This window comes from Nesoenas mayeri, assembly GCF_963082525.1.
Source record: "Nesoenas mayeri genome assembly, chromosome: 5".
In the NCBI taxonomy this organism is placed as follows: Eukaryota; Metazoa; Chordata; class Aves; order Columbiformes; family Columbidae; genus Nesoenas; species Nesoenas mayeri.
In genome coordinates, this window is record NC_137548.1 from 17,933,366 (window position 1) to 17,955,112 (window position 21,747).

A 21,747-nucleotide genomic window follows, 5' to 3' on the forward strand; every position below is an offset into this window, starting at 1 on the left:
TATAAATTAAAACAAATAAAAAACCAGCACACAACCAAAACCCAAAAACAACTACAAAGGCAAAAACCCCAGCACCAACAATAAACCACAAAAACTAACAAGTAAAAAATTACCCAAACCAGACCACCTTTATCTTACTGATACTCATGCAAGTCTCTCCCATCAGGCTGCATTAGTCTTAATTCCTCAAGGAAAATCAGAAAACTGAATGTGAAGGGTAATTTTTTTAATTGGTGAACACTAGAGTGCTTAAACCACGAGCAAGTTCCTGATTTGTTGTGCTTTCTGTAATGGGTAGCATATAATTCCCAACTTAAAACTTCAGTATACACTGGAGTCTTAATACTTCCATCGAACATATTTGATATGCAAAGGAGGTGACGCATGAATGCATTTAGCACATTTAAATAATATTTTTATATGGCGGTTCTTAATGTACCTCTGCAACATCACAGAACCAGAGGCTATAGCTTACCGGTTGTGTGTGTGTTGATACATTTGTGGGAGTGAATCTGAGATTCTAAAGCAGCTCTCTGGATGGCGTGCCAAAGAAGGCTATCAGATTAGCCCTAGATTTATCGTTACAGTGTGTGGGGTTTGATTAGGGTTTTTGTGTGTGTGTGTGGGGGGGTTGTTTGTTTGTTTAATTATATAGTGTTGTACTTCTCTGTTTAATAAAACTCAAAACAAACTAACAAAAAAACCTCCCAAACTTCCTGTATCAAAAGTTTGCATCAAAGACTGCTTTTTTTGGACTGTATGTTTAATTGTGTGTCTGCTTTTGTTTGGTTTGTTTTATTTTTTTTCCTTAAGTAAGAGTAAATACACTGTGGGTATACGCTGTGACCTTACAGTTGCTTTTCTGTTTATCTTCTCTGTGTTCTGGTGCCAATGATGGGGAGTAGTTAACTACCACAGTATTCTTTTGCTGGGGTGGACACAACCATTGCTTTTTCTTTGCTGGGATGATAAGGAATGGTTCCTGCCTAATAAGATCCCAAAAAATTGCAAAAGGGACAAGTGTACAAGTCTGGAGATACCTGGAACTCCTTTCTCACCGTGGAGATCTGTTGTGCTGTTGAGTTAGTGTGAGGGTTATAATGAAGCGTACTTGAGTGTAAAGGAAGAGGGCTGAAACTGCAATGTAATACTGGTAAATATTTCATACCGCTCTGTTCAGATATAAGATATTTCTAAGGTGTTTAATGCAACACTTTTTTAATATTTCAAACATCAGTTTGATTCCACAGTAACAAAAAAAATATATATGAATATACAGGGTGTTTCAAGAAGATGGACCCAATGTGTATATATAATGTTTTCAAATTTGGTCCATCTTTTTGAAACACCCTGTATAATACAGATTTCTGTTAAAACTTTTTAATTCACTGTGATAGTTTAGTTTTAACTGTTTTGTTATTCAACATTAAACTAGGATGATGATTTTATTTGTTATTTTTAAAAATACTTCTTCCCTCATCCTACTTTCCCAGCCACCAGATGAAATGTTTAACTTGGCCTGAAATGTGTTGTTTGGGGCACTTGTAAGAAAAGAGCTAGTTTTACAAAACAAGAAAAAAGTGATGTCAAAGCACTTCTGTGTGTCTTAAATGAGGTAGGTTGAGAATATGAAATAAATGGAACAGATGTCAGAGGAAAAGACTGTGAATTCCTGGACCCCAGAACACCTGCATTCTAGACATTAACAGATTTACTTGGGAGAAGAGGAAAATCTGAGATATGGTCTCTTTTGTTGGGTTCATGGCAGGTATTGGACTAACAACTTTGAAATTTCTGCTTTATTGCTGGGTAGATTTGTTGATATTGATGGTGACTTTAACTTACCTAAAGCGTGAATGCTTGTGAACTGAAACATACACTTCCCAAATTTCCAAAACTTGCAGCACAAGCCTTCTTTGGGGTGGGTGCTGGGTTCTAGGGATGGGCTCTCTCCATCTCTCTCATGTGCTGCCACTGTGGTGAGCACAAAGCCTTTCCAGGTCAGTTCAGGTTGCGTAGAGCAAATGACATAAGGCCACATGGAGGCCATGACAGAAGCAGCAGCTCCATCATCAGAGGCAGTAAAGTGGGTTTGAAGGTGTTTGGCTGTGACTGCTCACACTTGTGCTTCCCCCAGCCACACAGCTTTGGGAGGAGCATTTGCTGTCTGTTCTGGAGTCTTGCTGTTTTGCAATACAAAAGGAAGCTCCCATTGCACAGACTTTCCTCTTGTGCTTAATGGCTTGAATTTCTGCAGTTAATAGGGCCATCCAGAGTCACAGAAGCACTCTTTTTTTCCCCCCAGGTATGGTGGTTGGGAACTGCAGTCCTGGTCAGCTGCTTCAACAAGGCAACTCCTCCCCACATAAACTCTGGGGCTTGTTACACTAGTGTATCTTAATATGTACCTTTGGTATCTAGCTGGCTAGCATAAGACATGTCATTTAATTACTCTGTATATGCAAAGAAGTGTTCAAATGCCGTGCTGGAATTACAGTGCAGTGCTTTTTGCTGGGTGCTCTGGAAAGTCTGCTAGGAGGGTGATCTCAGCTCCTTCTGCCGGTCTTAAATTGGGAAAGGATGTGAAAGACTTCTTTTTGTATTCTGTGATTGGAATCTCAAGGCCTCAGGGAAGTTGCATGTTCATAAAAAGGCAGAATTTGGTGCTTAATGTTAACTGAGATCCACTCACTGCACTTATGATTGTTAGGATGAGGAGAGAGGGAGGTTTTTGTGTCAGTTTAAGCACTTGCAGTTTGTTTAATCATCGTCTGCCCCATGTGATACAAACCATTTTGAGTTCTGTGTCTTTGGGATGTTCGGCTGCTGTGTCAAAGAGAAATTTTGAATGGAGTGAACTGGCTTCCTGGCGCTTGGGAAGCCATCTAAGTTTGTGCTTAACAGAACCACTAGGCAGACTAATATAATACAATATTAAATATGCAGCAGCCTAAAGTAACTTCTGCTTGCAGGGACAAACCTTTTTTGTTTTCAGTTTCATCATCTAAATTATTAAACAGAGAAAAATAACATTTTTAAAAATTGTCCTTCTAAGGAGCCAACGAGGAGAGGAGGGTAGAGTTTAACTACCGCCTCTCACCTTTTTTAATGGCAACTCATTCATTTTGCTTTGATTTTCAGAGCAAGTCTGTTCCAGTTTCCAAGACGTATGCTGTATGCCCTCAAGGGGGAAAGCAGTTAAGAATTACAAGGAGTATTATGCTTAATAGAAATAAGCAACCTGCTGAAGTAATAACCTGCTATGTGCTCCTAAGTCTCTGTGTATGAATTGGGGCTTTAAAGTGGTGACTGATATATGAGGAATATGTCATCTTTGGGATTAACGAGACAGCTGCACTTGAGAGAGGAGGAACACGTTTATTTTCATGTTCTGTAACACTGACCTTCATGCAAGAAGACTCAGACTTGAGTAACTGCTTAAACTGTTGCTGCAATCATTGAGATAGTAAGGCTTGTGCTGAGACAGAGCAGGGAACAGGTTTAGCTGAACATACTTTATTATGCTGTAGCAGTTGTAATGCAAAGTCTCACTTCCTGACTGTATTAACTGCCTGAGATTTTCTGAGACTTCTTCCATTGCAGAAACAGTCAATTTAAGCCAGTCTTTTTTTCTGAATATCTTAGATAACTGTTTTGTATAATAACTTCTCTAGCTTTCTCTCTATGTAACCCTGGCGAAATGGTTACAATGATTTAATACCCTGTGGTACAGGAGCACCTCCTGCTATGGAGTAACGTCTCATTCTTGGCTACTGGATTTCATGTAGACTGGTTTGAGAAGAGCTTGGGAATGCAGAAATTCACTTTGAAGAACTGCCGTGGATTTGCTTCATGCCTGTCTGGACCCAGGAATTCAAACACTGTCTTCTGTATTAACCACTGGACTGCCCTCTTCCTCAGTAATTGTATACATGTGGAGAACAGCATATTTGATGAGGAAGATGCATCAAAAACACACATCAAAGTATATGTTTTAACATTTAATTACAAATTTACCTAGTGAAAACAGTTGGTGTTAATTAAAGAATCTCTGAGTATTAAGAGTTCAGAATTTAAAGTTTGTTTGGCAGCTAAATATTTTAAAAAAAAAAAAAAAGGCAAGCCATGAGAGGTCCAAAGAGAAAGTAAAGAGCTTACACATCTAGGTCTATATAACAGATATTTTTTAATCCAAAACGAGGAGCACTATGTTAGAAAGCAGTGGAAACCACTTTGCGTTGTGTGCATTTATGAAGAGATACTCATTAAAAATGCATGTTTAGTCACCACCTGTTATTTGTTTAATATGATGGGTGCTTTACTGCTGTGTTGTATTATTTTTGTCATCCTTCTTTTCCAAAGTGCATTATTCATCACTTTGAACCATATGGGCAGAAATACATTCTGAACATCTGATTTCTGTACTGGCCATTCCCTGAGGAAAGACTCTAATGTCCATGTTTATGACCAGCCAGTGGAGCCTTTCATGTCATCTTTTCATGAAGATTTCATACCTTCTGCATACCAAAGATGCAATTAGGAGATTCACAGCTGTGATGCTACAAGGAGACAACAAGGGGGCTGTACTTGATTAGGCAGCAAAAGGCCTCCTTGCTCAAAACAATAAATAAAAGCAACTGTTTTGGGAGCAGGGGAGAGCTTTCTGCAGAGCCTGTGTCCCACACAAGCTCTGCTTTTTCCCATGGTTTGCCCCTGACAGTAGGTACATGGTGCATGGGGAGCAAGATGTGTGCTCACCTAGCCTCTGCCTAAAACCGTGGCTCTTGTTTCTCCTTTGCTGCCTGTGACACCCAAGGGTCTCCCCTCTTGGAATTTCACAGAAACGTGTAAAGGTGTGACTCCTCTGCCCCCCGTCATAAAAATCAGGATGAAAAATGCCTGTGAGTTGTCTTCATTCCTATCCTTTGACTGCTCCAAGTCTTCTCTAGTGTAACTGGGAATAAGAAGCACAATTAAATGTGCCACCACACTGCATTTCAGCACTCTGGCTTTTTTGACAGCATATCTACTCTGCTTTGGAGATGTGATGTTTGCTTTGTGCTGTCTCCCATTTCTCTTCCATGATAGGAGCATATCTAGTAACACTTGTGTGAGTTGTACACACTGAGTGGAGTGTGTGTGTATATATGTAATATATACAATATATTTTCTCTTTACTGAGGGGCAAGGGAATGAATAGATGGCAGAGTGTCCTTTTCCTTCAGTGTGATGTGAACTATTTTTATTCAACATGACCAATAGGCAGGTTTCATTCTAATTCTTCTGCCCTGTGCATCTATCAAAAACCTGCCATACAACCTGGTGTAATCAGCAGTCTGCTCACAGAAGGCCCTGAGTTTGAAACAGCAGGAGTTTTGCAGCTTGGAGCTGAATGGTGTTGGCAGAGCTGTTTGAAGAAGTTTGCTTAGTTCCTGCCCGCATTATGCTGAGCTCATTTCAAAGGGACTGTTGCTGCTACCTCGTGAGAATGACTTTCAGTCAAAATTCACAAGGAATCGTGTATCTGCTTATCTGAAACACAGCAAATGCTCTTTTTATTTTCCATTTTGGTTGTGCCTGTTTCAGTATTGTTGCTTAGAAAGTGATGTCAGTGACTGCATATTAGCTTGGGGGAATTTTTGTGTTTTACTGCTGTGTGTTAATGTTCAGTAGTAAATTTCACAGACCTAGCAGATTTTCCACATATTTACACGCTCAGTAGAAATTGCTTAGCTTGGAGATTCAAACTTAAATGCCTGATTTTAGCACCCTGTGTTTACCACGTGTCTTGGTGTTGTGGAGATACAAACATTGGCTTGTGCTGAGATTTAAAAGGATGGTGAATTTGGGTAATGCCAATGAGGTGCCAGAGCATCTAGACTTACATTCAGGTACTGTGTTATAAGTGCTGGGTTTTCTCTGATTATTTTCTCCAGATATCGGGCATCTGTTTCTCTCTTTAAAATGAATGAGAGCTGCGTGTTTTCCGAGCAGTGGGAAGTAATACCATTAGCTCAGGTGCCCAGCTTAAAACGTGAATTATTACTGTAGGTTTGGAGAGCACAGATTATTTTACTGCGGCATTTCTTTTGGTGAGTGACTGCGCTAATTCCCATAGAGCTCCAGTTTCTGATCAGCCGTTCACTCAACCAGTTCATGATGCTCTCAGCAAGAAACAGGTTTGTCAAAGTAACTCAATGCCTGCACCAAAGTATGTTTAAACAATGATGCAGAGACATTTTAATAAGTTATGTGTAAAGCTGTGTGTAAACCAGAACAAGAGAGTCCTTATTCCAGCACTTAACGTTGTCGACATTTTGGAGTTTGCAGTGGACCCAGAATTGCTCCTTTCTGCGTTGTACTGCTGGATCTCTTTGCCAAGGTTTTGTGCTTTAGTCTCTGCTGATCACGTGTTGCTTGTGCTGCCTTTATGTGACTGTAATGCACCTTAAAATTTTTATTTGGGGCTGCTTCTAGGAGTCAGACTTGTAGATCACTGAGGGATTTCATTATCCTTTGAACGCTGCTAGGCTTGGATCTGCTGCTCAGCAGTTGCAAAAGCAGTATAAACTTTTATGTAACCTGTATGTTTTAAAGTTCTAATAATCTTTATGGAGCAATGCAGCACGAATGTGCTAGACCGGAGGAGGTGGTGTTGCTTTCTGCAGCCTGAAGCTTGAATAGCTCTTGCTTGGAGCAATCTTTTGGGGGATTTACCATCTGCTCCTCTGCCCTGAGCTAGCTGAGAAGCCGGCCCTCACGGCTGCGCTGCTGTTGTTTTGTGATCTGGTTAATAGGGAGTGCAAGTCACTCAATACATCATATTAAATTTCCCTTAGTTTTGTTGCTTGAATAGTAAACCTGAGCTCTGCTGATGTAGGTAAGGGATAGGATCCACATGTGAGGCTGCTTGGAAATTGCCTGGAAACATATATGCCTGCCACCTTCGTGTGCCATTAAAGGACACCGAAGATTAAGAAGTATAATTGAAAAATGACACTAGTCATACAAAAGACATTTGGTAGTGTGTGTAGTTCTGCTTTTTCTGCTTGTAGCTAGAATGGCCCCTTGTGTTTGAGGGCTCTTGCTGGTTATGAAAATTTGGTGACCATTTTTAAGCTTTTATTCAGTAAATATAAGGTCTTGAAAGTTGCTTTTTCTTTCACGTATAGGTGAGGCTTTTGTATGATCACGTGATAGATGAGATTCACTTTCAGGAAAACACTAAACATCGCAGCTTAAGAGGAAATTGTTTTTTGTTGACACAGAAAATCCAGTGGTCAGAAGCCTTAAAACTGGCATAGCAGCAGTATTAGAAGTTAATCTCTCCTGAATGTTAATAATAACACAGTGACACAGTTTACCTCTGTTTTGGTGACAGATGGCATAAAGAAAGGATCTTCTAGGATGCAACTGCACCCTTCACATTTTCTCTTGTGACATCACTGGTACTCCCAGGATGTTGTATACATTAAGCATGCCTTGACTACCAACAAGTACTGACGAAGGAAAGTATAAAATGGGGAGAGAAAGTAGTCTTTAAAAATGCACATAAATTGTTTAACCAGGTTTTCTACAACAGAAGCTCGCCAGTGCTGCTTAACCCTGCCTAAGCTGTCTGCTGGGGCTGTGGTGGAAGCGAACTCCTAAATTGAGGTCTGTGGTACGAGGCTGGTTGGGGGAGCAAGAAGGGTAAAGCTCTGCTGAGTTAATTACTGTTAACAGTTATGAGTTATCTGCAAGATTTACAGTAGATTACACAGATTGTATTAAGCAGGGTTAATCAGTCATTTCAGATGACTTGAAGGAGCACTGTTGAGGACTGGCAAGACTGAACATTCTTCTGAAGGTAGTGTTTGCATGTGCAAGTATGCACATGTGTGTGAATGCATAGCCTGGATTACCATTGATAAGTAAATTTTGCATGGCAGCTACCACATGGGCTGTTTCCTGTTGTGTGTATAGGTGAAATTGTGGCAGTTGTCACAAGTGACTATTTTATTTTATTGTATTCTATTTTATTTTTCCACTGTAGCTCTTTTCTTGAGTATGAAATATTTCCCCTGTTGTGCAGTTGCAATGGTAAGGAGATCTTTGTTATCCTGTAATATTAACTGCTCCTTGGAATTGGGACTCATTGTGGCTTGGTGGGTTTTCACTGTTAATTTTTAATGGTTTTCTCTCTTGCATATGTGTGAAGTAGAATGTGGAAGGTGGCTGGGTTTTGTAAGTGTGTAGAGGATGGATCTGTCATAAGGGAGGATTTAATGATTGCAGATTTAAAATCTTAATGTACCACAGAACCTTGTATTGTGGTTTTCACACTTGTTCAAAATGTTTGAGTTCTCGCTTTCTCTCCTTTTTTTTTAAAGGAAGTATTGGAGCAACTAATTTTTTGCATTATTTCTCAGACTCAAAATAATTTGAATAACTGAATTTTCCTAACCCTGAAGGACTAACTTTAAAGTTTATCAAGTCATTGCATTTTTTCACTTTTGCAGTCTTTTCAGTGTTTGCATTTAAGAGCTTGTTGCTATGTGGTGTGGGTTTAAACTCCTAATGCTCTCACTGCTGAGCCATGGGACTTTGAACATGGGACAGTGTTATGTATAGAAATCTAATGGTGTTTCCAGAAGAATTTTGCTTGTCTCAGGTTTACACTCCTCAGTGGCAACAAGTTGGGAAAAACAGAGAGGCTGTTCCTGGCAGCCTGACCTGGCAGTTGCCTGTGTGCTACGCTGAGGTGCAAATTGTTAGCAGTAAACACCATGAATAGCCAAGTGTGACTGCAAAGGACTGTGTCTCCTCCCTGTAGGTAACTGTTCCCTCCTCCAAGGGGGACACAGTAACTCGGCAAATAGAAAGGTTGTTTACTATTGAAAACAAATTAGCATAGAAAATCCAGAAAGGGAATGATAGGTGACCCAGAGGCTATTTTGAAGACATGGCCCCCATTTCCTCTTATTGCCCTCTCCCATTTTGTTCACTATTAGTTTTTACTGCTACTAGTTTCTGCAGTATCTTTTTTTTTTTTTTAATTTATTTTTTTTTCTCCTATTTTAACTGCAGCACAGTGCTCATGGTAAAACTGGTGACTGACACAGTAAATGCTGGGAATGCTTTCTTTCACAAGAGTGCTTGTGTTACTTTGGGAAAGCCACGTGAAATTTACTGCAGGGGGACTGGACTAGATGATCTTTCGAGGTCCCTTCCAATCCCTAACATTTTGCGATTCTGTGATTCTCGACCTGTACGGTGCAAGCAGCATTGACAGCCTTCAAAATCCCTTGCATATTACTTGGATAGAGCAATCTGCTGGCTATAGGGAGAAACACCACTGTACATTTACGTACGGAAAAACCATCTGGTCTGACTTGAAGCTTCTCCTTTTACCCACCTTAAGAAAAAATATCACAGACTTGCTATGTTGGGAAATCTGTCTAGAGACCATCTGTTGAACTTGCTGATACTGGGTAAATTAGTTGATACTGATAATGCAGCGATACATTGAGGTAATGATGTTGTATATAAATTCTGCTTCAGAATAGCTGGAAAGCTCATAACATTAACCTGCAAGAACAGCCCTTAGAGTTTTCTTGGAGTATTTGACAGGGTGAACTGTGAGGACTCTCAACATTACTGGTATTTGAGATTTTAGTGCCCCTGGCAACTGGTTGGTAACAGGAATTTGCCTGCAAGAGGGAGCTCGCAGTGATGAGGTCAGGTTGTTGCAGGAGGTGAAGGAGAAAGCAGCTAAGATAGTCAGATGAGATGCATGTATGAGCTCTTTTGTTTTAACCTACAGACATTACCAGTAAATACTTTCTTTCCCTGTACTTCCCAAGCACCTCATTTGTCCCATAGTATCTTACTGTCTTGCAGGGTGGGATAGCTTGTCCCTGTGGCCTCTGTCTTCCCTTCAGACCAGCTGAAAGCTTCCCTCTTCTCTGAATCCAACATGGATTTTTGTGTGGTTGTCTACAAATGCCACAAGGACCTCTGTCTTGCTGGTGCTGCTGTCTTCTGTTAAATAATAAACTGATGGCATAGTGACTATTTGCATACTTTCTGAAACATTATTTTTTTTTTTTTTGTTCAAAATGCCATAAGCTTTCTAAGCACAGGAAGGTTTGTTTGTTTTTCTGAAGTTACAGACTGAAAGATTTTCGTGCATTTCAAAGTGAGCAATGTTAACCAATAACCTACATGTTAAGATGATGATGGTGAAACACTGGAACTGGTTGTCCCGAGAGGTGGTAGATGCCCCATCCCTGGAAATGTTCAAGGCAAGGTTGGATGAGGCTCTGAGCAACCTGGTGTAGTTGAAGATGTCCCTGCTTATGGCAGGGGTTTGGACTAGATGGTCTTTGAAGGTCCCTTCCAACCCAAACTATTCTATGATTCTGTGTTTTATCCTGTAAACGCCCTGTTGGTCATGACTGCCTGAACATTGTCTGTGTATTTACTCTTCCTCAGTTTCTAGGTGGTTTCTTTCTCTGGTACTATCTATTCAAGTTTCTCAAAATGGTTTGCCAGTGTAACGTGAATTAAATCTTGTTTATTCAGGGAGTGTTATCCTGAAAAGACTGAGCACGTCTATGCTTGTTTCTAAGCATTTAACTACCTTATATTTGAGCAACTCTGCGGGTGTTTGGATGTAGTGAAGGTGAGGCATGGCACCTTCTGCTAACAGGGAGAAATACTGTTCTCTGTGAGTTGACCCCATACAACAAGAGTGGCAGGGTAAAGCACCTACTTTCTTTTGGGGACTGAGAGGTAGATTTAAATTACTTGAGAGTTCCTGCTTTGAACAGGACACAAGAGTATCGGATTAGTAACAGCCAACCTGGGTGTTTGCTTTCTTTCTATTACCTTTAGTCACTGAAAATTCAGTCATACATTCACGTTAATCTTCATCACATCTGCTAGCCTCCTGTTTGCTACTAAATTATTGTTTGTAACAAGAAATCCATTAGAAATCCTGAAAGTATCCCATTCTTTTGTGTCACCTCCTTCCTTTATTAATTCTTTTTATAATTTCACAGATTTTCTTATTGAAACCTTGATGTCTTTGACTTTTCAGTATTTGTACTAGAGAACCTCAAAGTGGTTCATGTCACACAGGCCTCTGTGCCCTTCTGTCATTAACAGTTTGTTTTACAGAGTTCTCCCCAAGATGCATCATTCTCTTTCAAGCAACATTTATAGTAATTAATTACTTGATGGTATTGGTGAAAGTGCCAAATGTGTGTACATTTATACTATTTAGCTTCTGCTCATTATTCATCTTTAGGAAAGCAATATTGCTACGATGTGTAGTTGGTATTCCTACATTGTCCTGTCTCTAACTCCTTCATGTTCCTGGACTTTTGGCTGCTGCCTTTTGAGGCATTGCATTATGACTGTCACTCCAGCAGTCGGCTGCTTCTTTCGGTTACTTGAAGCTTTTTCAGAGCCTGGGACTCATATTGCACTGTTAAAGTTGCAATGTGGATCTCTAGCTCTTAACCCCAAAAGAAACTCCACAACTCACCATGTGATTGCCTTGGGTTAATTATTTTTGCACTTCTTGACAGCATATAAATTGTATTAACAAATTCAGTGTGTTTTATGTGAAATAGTATGTACCGAGTTAGGTATTTACTGTGTCTGTTCTATATAAACATAGGAAAACCAACTTTTAAAAATACTTATATTACTAGAAATTGTAGAAAAGACATTTTATACATAAAGGTCCTAGGAATGCTTTTATTGGGTTGGTGTTTATTTCTTGATGCCAAGCTGTATTTTAATATTGTAAATTTTTTCACTCCAGTGAACAAGGGCAGCGGATCAGAGTTTGTACCTAGGAGCCCTGCATAGCTGATGTACTTTGGTATAGGCTTTGATGTTAAAAGCTGAAATATACTTGATCAGTTTTAAGAGTTTGACGTGAAAAATTTTGGCTTTATTATCCCAGCAAAATATGCTTGAACTGTATATGGGAAAACTGACTCTTAAAATGAGTGTGCTTGGTGCTGAGTTTCAGAGAATTCAGAAGTGCTTCAAGTCTGTTCTGATGGCCTGTGGCGTTTCTTTTTACTGTGTGTTAGGCTAAATTGTTACAGTCCTTAGAGACCACCATAGATTAGCTGGAAGTGTGTTGAACAGATGGATTGCATTTTAGCTGGTTATATTTGTAATGTCAAGTGACAGGCCTTTAGCACAGCACACTATTTATTCCTTGTTACTGCATGAACCACCCTAGGACAAATCTAAGGTGAAATAAAATAGAAGTCAAGAGTAATTTGTCTGGATACTGTTATAAACATGTGAAGTACTTGCATGAGATTTGAAGAGAGAAGTTGAGGATAAATCAATAGGCTTTTTCTTTTCAGTGAAGTAGGTAAATTAGTCAAAGGTGCTGCTGGCAATAAAAGCAGGACAACACAGTGCTCTGCAATTGGATTTTCTCCTCACTGGGTCAAATCAATATTGCCACCAGGCACAACCACAGAGCCGTATGTTGCATTAACATATGTGATTCATCTTGCAGTGAAACTAGGGTAGGAAGTCTGCTGCTACATAGCTATTGAGTATTTCATATTTTAGAAGTAAATGTACAGTTTTGTATTTAGTTTGATTTAAAAAATAGTTCCTCTCCAACTGATGTGTGTGAGGGTGGTCGCTTTTCCATTACTTACTCCACTGGGCTAGAATTAAAAATAATTGTGTCTTAAAATATTTTTTACATACTTATAAGTACCCTTATTTAAATATACATAGACTTTTTGTTATGTGATATAAATAACGTGCACTGTAGACAATTGGAATTGATCTTAAAGCAAATGTTCTTATCAGGACTTGCCTCACTCATCTTGCTCTCTGATGTCCAGAGTGATTTAGTTCTGTGCCAGCCTGGAGCAGTTGATTTAACCAGTTCATAAAGCAGTGAGAGTGGACACAATGGATCACATTATAACCACAGAATCTTATTTTCATTTCCTTCCTCCATTGCTTGTTACCTTTTTTTTTCCATCAGCCTACTGATGCCTCACCATGTATATGACAAGCTCTTTGTTTCAGGAGTGTTTCACTAGATATTTGTACAGCTTGCAGCGGATGAGGTTTTGCTTCTGGCTGGGACCTCTGCACTGTTGTAATACAAATAACAAAACCCGAGCCATAACAATGAATTGGGTGGATGACTATGTCTGGGTCCTTTCTAGGGTTTTTTATATGATACTCTATTATATGACATCCAAATTGCATATGTATGGTTTGGGTTTTTTAACCTGATCTTATATGATATACTTCTACATTGAGTGTATTTCTGTCATTTGGTTGGTTATCTGCACCCCACACAGGCTGAGCACGGCTAAGACTGGGTATGATTCCTTCACATGCTCTCCCACTGAGATTCCAGTCTACGATTGTCAGAACTGATTATTTTCAGCAGATGAGCCAACAGTTATTTTAGTGACTTTTGGGTTTCCACTTGAAGGGTTTTTAGAAGCATGCTTTGTAATGTGCTGGTTTTCAGAAAGAAAAAATCCCTTTAAAGACAGCTAATCCTCTAGTCCGTCACATAACGAATACAATCGTTGCAGAGATGAGCGAACTTCTTAATCATATTTTGTCATATATATAATGTGTTGACAGGGAAACAGTGAGTACTGAGTCACATGCATAGTGTCATCAGGTGTGTTCGCATGGTAAGATGAACATGGAAAACATCTCAAAAGATGTGTTTGTGTTTCACTTCCTTGACATTCCCTTGCAACAGCTTGTTTCATCTTGTCTAATCTTTTGTGGGACCCTGTTAGACGGTTTACAGAATCTTGCTATAAATTATTTCTCTGATACCATTAACTCCTCAGATAATTATAGTGAAATAAAAAACAGCCTTAAAAATACTTTATATGTACATAAGATGATGTTTTTCTTTTAAAACATAGTCTCTTTGTTGTAGGCTGCAGAATAACTTGTTTTCATTATTATACTAAAACAAAACTGGAAACCTAGAAAAATCATGTTTAAAAAACAACCCTTCTGTCTCAATTTGCTGTTTAAAGTGTGTTTTCATGTTAAAACTTGTTCATTGGCCCAAGTTTTCACTCTTCCTTAGAATTCTGATTCTAGAAAAGCTTCAGTTCGGTTGTCCCTTCGACTTGCAGGGCTCCTTGCCTGGGAAACGCAGCCCCCAGACTGTTTTTTGTGGTGGCATCCAAAGGGACCTTAAGACACGTGGGTCAAAGCTTCCACCCCATTCTGCTGCTGGAGGCTCTGGGATGGTGCAGATGGCCCCTGCTGAGACCTTATCTGAGCATGGGGTGTTTCCTTCATCAAATGTTTCCCACTCCAGGGATGTTTGTGAGATCAGATCCATACTGAGGTTACTGTAGAAAGATGTTGGCCGTGCTGCACAGAGAGGACTCTACTGAACTTTCCTGCTGCATTGACCTGAGTTGCAGCTGAAATGTAAGCCAGATTCCCTGGCTAGGCAGTGTTTGCTCTTGCTGGTATAAATAAAGCTGGTGATGGTTTTTCCTCATGGGCATTTTAAGTAGGAAAGCACCATTTGGCTTCCAGTCAGCTGGACAATTAGCATATTATAGCCAAGCAATATACTTAAATGGAATTGCTTGGCTTGAGCATTGAATTACAATGGCCAGTAGACTGCCGCTCTTCTTACATAATTAATTTAGTACTCACTTCTTGTTTAGGATTCAGGCAGAGGTTAATTTAATTCTGCATGAGAAGTTAGTTGTTACTCTAGCTTAATGCTGTGCTATACTGCAGTGCAGGGGTAAGTTTTTTTGTGTAGAGCTTGTATTTTCCTGGTCTCTCAGCCATGGAACAGACAGTGTTACCTACTCCTTTCCTAGCAATGCATTCTTTGCAAGAGCCGTAGGCACCCTTACATTGGTACTTAAAAATGCAGCTGAGAATAATACTTTAAGACCATTTTATTCCATGCTGTTGCACATGTATTTTTAAGAAGAAAATGTATATTGAAGTGTAGTATGGGCCAAGGAGACTTTGTTCCTACAAAATTAGAAGGGGCCCACTTACCCTGTTACAAGTAAATAAAACGTTAATATGTGACCATGTTGACTTGAGAGTGAGAGCTGCCTCTGCATCTTTTGTGATGATCTGAGGCAGAGAACAAACATCCGGTGAGTTTCATGTTGAAAGGATAAAAAGAGTAGATAAAATGTGCCTCAGCACTCCAGAACCAAATTAGAAACTTTTAGATGGAAGGAATGAATATGTTTGTTCATGCTTTTAGTAAGCCTAAGTGCTTAACTTGGTGCTCAGAATTTTATCCTGGATCTCATACATCTTGATTTTTTTTCCTAAAGCCCTTGACTGCTAGAATTGATGTGGGGAAATTCAATTTTTTTATTTTTTTTTTTTAAAAAAGTTGCTTTCTTAGCAGAGTGATTGCAAAGAGCTTGCAAATGTGAAGCAAGTGTGCAACAAAGGCTGCTAATGAGAACACAGCATTTATTTATTTATGTTTAACCTCGTGATTTCTAGGTAACTTAATAATGGTTTTGAATCCTCGGGGACTAGTCCTGGAGTGCCTAGCTGCTTTCAGCAAAACTTACCTCTGGCTTAGGCAGTATCCTTCTTGTTGCTCGGATCTGCTGGTTGTCTCGGCCTCTTCGCGCCCTGCACCTCTGTGGGCAAGCACGGCAGGGGGAGTGAGATCGAGGACTGAACACCTGGTTTGACCTTCGCTTTGAAAACCCTTCCTCGGTACAGGGTCACAGAACTCTGCACACAGAAAGCTTTGTGGGCTTTATCCACTGAGTTTGCAGCACTGACCAAGTAATCTTACTTGCAGTAAGGCTTGGCTGTTGATGTTTATTTTTTGAGATAGTAGTGTTGACCTGCTAACTAGAAACATCCATTCTTGTAACCATTGCTGTTGTCAAAAGAGCTGAGGTTTTAGACAAATCTCTGCAAGCTTAAAATATCCTCATTTTTGGCACAGGAGATTTCAGGCACCTGCAGATGCTGCACTCAGGCCTGATGGGGATTTGTTTTGAACTGGTGCTTAAATAACACTTCTGATATCAACATTATTTTATTTTTTATGGAGAATTCATTAGCAACATTTAAAACAAAAATGTGCCAACAATAGTCTGAAGGGAGGCGATTCCTGACTTGCAGTAGCTGGCCTCCAAATTGGTTAATGGTCTAGGTGTAAAGCTGGCAGCTCAAACCCCAATTGTTGTAATAATCAAGGAAATTGTTACCATATGTTGTTGCTGTAACCTTTACTATTTTAACCCAGTTTTAGTTGTGCTGTAAAAATGATTAAAAGGTTTCTCATAGGAAGAGTTAGATTTTTTGCTTGTACAGGTGCTCTCCAGAGTACTGTGAGTTTTTGCAGGTTATTTAAAGTGTTGGCAGCCCTGCTCTGTTATCCAGCTGCTCCTGCCTGGCGTGCTGCCCTGGCCATGCCGGTCACCTGAGGCAGAAGGACACATAGATGCCATCTCAGCCTTGGCTGCACTGTCCTTCAGCTGTGTTTGATTTCAGACATCCTTTTATATATTACAGTGCAATAACTTGCTGCCCTTCTGGAGACAATGTTGCGTTTTGTCTACTGCTTGTTTTGTTGGCTGGTCTTCGATAGTGTGTCCATGTGAACCCAGTGTCCCATGTCGCTGTGCCCTGGGAGATGGTTGGGTCTGTGGAGCCCTTTGGCCCTCAGTGCTGGTTCCCAGGTTCTGACAGCACAGACTCCCTGCCTGAAGCCCATGTTGGACTGCCTGAGGTCTTTGGGTGGGATGGTGAGGGGAGCAGAGAGACCAGACAGTTCTCAGCACTGGTGAGGCCCCACCTTGAATGCTGTGTTCAGTTTTGGGCCGCTCATCATAAGGAGGACATTGAAATACTAGAGAGAGTGCAGAGGAGAGTGACAAAGCTGGTGAGGGATCTGTAGCACAAGTCTTTTGAGGAGTGGCTGAGGAAACTGGGGCTGTTCAACCTGGAGAAAAGGAGTCTGAGGAGAGACATTGCTGTCTACAACTACCTAGAAGGAGGTTGTAGCATGGAGGGTATAGCAAGTGATAGGACAAGGGAAAATGGCCTCAAGTTGTGCCAGGGGAGGTTTAGATTGGACATTAGGAAAAAATTCTTCACAGAAAGGGTTGTCAGGCATTGGAACAGGCTGCCTGGGGAAGTGGTGGAGTCACCATCCCTGGAACTCTTTGAAAGGTGTTTAGATGAGATTCTTAGGGACATGGTTTGGTGCCAGGGTTAGGTTAGGTTATGGTTGGACTCCATGATCCTGAGGGTCTCTTCCAGTGGAAATGATTCTATGATTTTGCTTGGCAACCTGTGCTATTGCTGCTTCAGATAAGGAGAACAAGAAAATATTGTTAAGTGAATAGAAATGGAAGAATTCCTGGTTTGCTGTTAGGGGAGGGGACTTGGGTTGTATTTCCAGATGTGGGATTTTAAGCAATGAACCTGAACAAGAGTCACATTATCCCAGTCAGGCACTGGGTGTCAACTGAGTCTTAGTAACTTTCTATGGTTTTAGCCCAGACAAAATCTGAGCTAAATCAGTGTCAGTGTAAGAGCTTTCAGTTAACACATTTTATCTCACACTTGTAGCTGTGTGAGTGGATGGTTCATTGGTACAGCTGTTAACAGAGGGTAGTTTGTTAAACTGAAGTAACTTTGTTTCTGTGACTCACTTTCCTTATCTTGAAAGAGGAGGGCAACGACATTGACCTTCCTTTATAAAGTGTTGAGATCTGCTGGCAAGCTACGCTGTGTGAGGGCTAGATATTATCATCAGCACTAATCTGAAGGTGAAGGTGTTTAGAACAATAGCTATCTGTTTAAATAATTTATTTTAAAAATAAACAGGTCAGAGTATCACCTCCTGCAACAATTTGAATCTTTCACTCTGAATTAAGAAATCACTCTTCACAGACTCAGCACTGTCTCTACTTGTATTCAGTGACTGTCAGGTTCTTGCCAGAAAATACTAAGTTCAAACAGCTGCGAGGGTGTTCAGTGGTGGTTATATTGGATGGTATACTCGAACAATTTTTCAGAAGAAGGTCATGGGAATGTTAACAGCATAAGTTTAGCTGTAATGTCTTTTGTGTCTGCCAGTTAAATAGCTAGCGATCTGATGATTACACAAAGACAACGCAAATTCCTTATGCATTCCTGCCTCAGTGGTGCTCCACATGCTGGATGACTGAAAACAAAATTCTTTGTCTTTTTTTGCCATGGAAATTGCTGGTTAAAGCTCAATACTTTGGCATATGCAAATTCTGATTTTTTTGTTTAAAGCCTCAGTGCCACTCTGTGTTGTCATAGCAGATATTGTAGTCCAACCACTTGCTGTTAAGGCCAATAGAGTTTACACCTGTTTTGGTAACAGGTGCAAACAAACTTTTTAAAAAATGTCTTAAATGCACAAACTATAAAGCTCATTTGGCTAATGACTCAGTAAATGCTTGGTTCACATTAGCCAAACTTCACATTGTATAAAGGCCTGTAGAGCCGCCTTAACAACATAAAAAACCCCATCAACTGTGACACTGAGAGATTTCTACTTTATTCAAAAGAGAGACTGCTGAGGAGTATGTTTTGGGTATGGATGAGAGAAAAAAGTGAAATGTGTTATGCTGAAAATATTTTTAAAATATCTACTCTAGTTACTTTATCAAACGCTGCAGGCTCACTGAAATATTTCCGCTTTCAATCAGGCTTGATTTTTCTCCTATGGTAACTTTGAAAGCGGAGAAATAACAATGGGGTAGCTTGGAGGGGAAGTGTTTGGCTGAATGGGTGATTGTTTCAGGAAATGTTTCTGTGCTGGGACAGGACTTTTTCCCCTGGCTCGGAATGCTCTGTGGGTATCAATGCCGGTGGCCTAGGAATAGGCTGGGAAATGGAGACAAGCCAGGGTGGGGGGAAAAGGCACCTGCCAAACATTTGGTGGGGTTGTATGCGTGAACCTTCGCTTCCTGAATACCAGCACAGTGCTTTAATCACACGACCATTTTCTACCTAGGCTTTTTATGTGAAATAAATACTTGCCTGCAAAATGTTTTTTTTTCTCGGATTATCAAAAGCGAGTGCTGGTAACTGTAGGTTGAAGCTAACAACTGTACTCCTGTGCTCTGTGTGTTACTGGCGTGCATGGCTGAACATATTACCGTTCAGAGTCCCCTTTCCAATGTATTTATTTGTCCGCTTTTGAGTGTTTTGCCTGCCCCAGGGCTTGTAGCCTTTCCTGTCCCTTAAGCCCATGCTGTCATTTCAGTGTAGCTTCAGGCAGAAGACATTTAAATACTGAAGCTGACCAGGCAATGGTCAAGCAACCTCCTTTACCTTATGTCCCCCAAAATAAAATGACCTTTAAATGAGGTTCATGATATACTTAAATCTGTTTTACTCCCCATTAAAAACAAATGCAGAACTTTAACTCCTCTTTCTCTGAGCAGTACAAAATGTCTGTTCAGTAGCTTTCCCCCCACAGCCACTTTCTCAGCCCATCATTAAAATCTCAGACCCACAAAACAATGTGACTAATTATTTGAATTACTCAAACTTCAGAGAATGGCTTAGGTACCTTTGATGAACCCACTGCATTTGTACGCCCTGGAACATGACAGCAGCTGTTTGAACATCAAATGAATACAGGTCATGCCTGGGGTAAAGGCATGACTGATGGGTGTGCCTGGCATGGCCACGCATTTATCCCGATTAGTGCCATGGGACCCTTTAAGTTCTATATTAGCCCTTGTTAAAAGAGGCAATTAGTGTTTGTTAACTGTGCAACCTGATGCCATCTTCAAATAGTGATTTCTCTCTCAAATGGGGCTTCCTTTTGTGACCTATGACCTACCAGTACCTTAAAAGCTTTGTAATAAATGGACCTCTGTATTCTTTGTGTTGTGATTGATTGGAATTCCTTCACACTGAACTTTGCCTGTTGTTCTCTTTTGTTTAGGAGGTCCTCCAGCAGCTGATTGTAATGAATTTACCAAATGTTTTGATGATTGGCAAAGATCCTCTTTCTGGTGAGTAGTTTGTTGGGTTCTTCCCCTCCACTCCCACCCCTCTGAAACGCAAAATAAAATTTATAATTTTAAAAATTTTCTTAAATAACAAACATGCTTTTAAACAAACTATTCATACTTGTAGCCAAACTACAAATATTTGAGTACCTCTGAGTCTCACAGTTTAATGTATCTAGTTTGTAATACTTATATTTGCATACCATTACATACAAATATAATATCTGATATGCATGTTTGCACATCATACACATACATGTGTGATAGTAAATTCTTGCCAAAGCCAGAACAGCAACTGTTTGCTTGAAAGTCATGTCTCTTCACTCCTTGATGCAAGTGACTCAGGAAACACTCTGCCATAGGAGAATTGTTTCTCCTCCCAATTTTCTGTCCTGTGTGCCTGTACAATATTCAGTTCATTTGTGGCAATATATACACACCAGAAAAGTCTTGCAGAGTTGCCCTAAAGTGTGAAGGAACTGTTGCAAGTGAAGTTTTGGGAAAAAAATATGTGAAGATGGAGAGAAAAATACATATGTGACAAGTTGGAAAAAGTGAGGAAGAGAATGGACAAAGAAAAAACATCTGTCTGGCCACGTTGTCTAGGCAAGGACATCTGTCACATGAGGTATTACATCAAAAGTGACCTAGAAGCCAGTGAGCTTCTGTCCAGGGTCCAGTGTCTTTGAGACAAAATGAAGCTGTTCAGCATAAAACCAAAGTTGACTTCTTCTTAAAACAACATTTCTGAAATGAGAAGTTTTGTTCCTGTGGTTTTCATTTTTTTTTTAAGGCTATGCTATCTCTGCCTTAGTCCCATGTCAGTGCCAAGCACAACATATTTAATTTTATTAAAGAAGGAAAAGTGGACGAATCCTTTCAGCAGTGATGGGGAATGACATGGTAATGTGCATCTCCAGAACAAATGACAGAAAGCTTCGTAGAAGCTTTTATTTTGCTGCTCTTAGTAGCAGTAGTGTATGTACAAGAAAGGGTTTATATCAGAAAAGAATATTAACTTACAGATGTTGGATCACTGAAACTCAGTCTTGGCACTTTTGCATTAAAATCAAACTGAGGGTATGCCACCTACTTCTTCAACAAGCAGATTAAAGTCTACCGTGCCAGTCCTAATTCTCCTGTACAGGCTACTGTTAGGGGTAAAGGAGAAAACAGAAATACAGGAGCTGTTGCCTTTCTCAGTCATGGGGCAGTGGGCAGAGCCTGAGCTGCTGGTGTTGAGAATGCTAGTGAGTAAGTGAATAGAGATGTCTGGGCCAACCAGGCAAGTGTCTCTGCTGGCTAGGTGTCAATGGAAAAGGCTGGCTGGCTTCTTGTCATGGCCGTTTCTGAGTGACAGCTGGCAGGAGGCTCATAATGCAGTAACCATAGAGCTGGTTCCTGGGGAAGCTGCACACTTGAAAGCTGTTCTGTATTTAGCTATAGTTTCCCATCACTGACCTGTTTTTTGTCAGCACCATAGATCTTTCTTTCTTTGAAGAAAGTACCTGTTATGTCTCTTGTAGTAAATGTACTGGTCAGCCATGTGTTTCCTGTGTTCCAGCTCCTTTAATTGCAACCAGAAATTTTGCTTCTTTCTGACATCTTTTAAAATGGGGCGTTTTGGTTTTGTTGGTTTGGTTTTTTTTGATGTGGTCTTTTAAAATTTATCTATTGCTGACTTGTCATCGGCATTGTTCAG

The 21,747-nt window shown here is 40.2% G+C and overlaps 1 protein-coding gene across 1 annotated transcript in view; it reads left to right on the plus strand.

The window, feature by feature from the left end:
• CCDC88C (coiled-coil domain containing 88C) overlaps positions 1–21,747 on the plus strand; it is a gene marked incomplete at both ends in the record, with an annotated part of 98,073 nt that overhangs the window by 20,829 nt on the left and 55,497 nt on the right. The window contains one exon of the mRNA XM_080345194.1: positions 19,979–20,048. Coding sequence (XP_080201320.1) covers positions 19,979–20,048 — 70 coding nt within the window. The remainder of the gene's footprint in view (positions 1–19,978; positions 20,049–21,747) is intronic.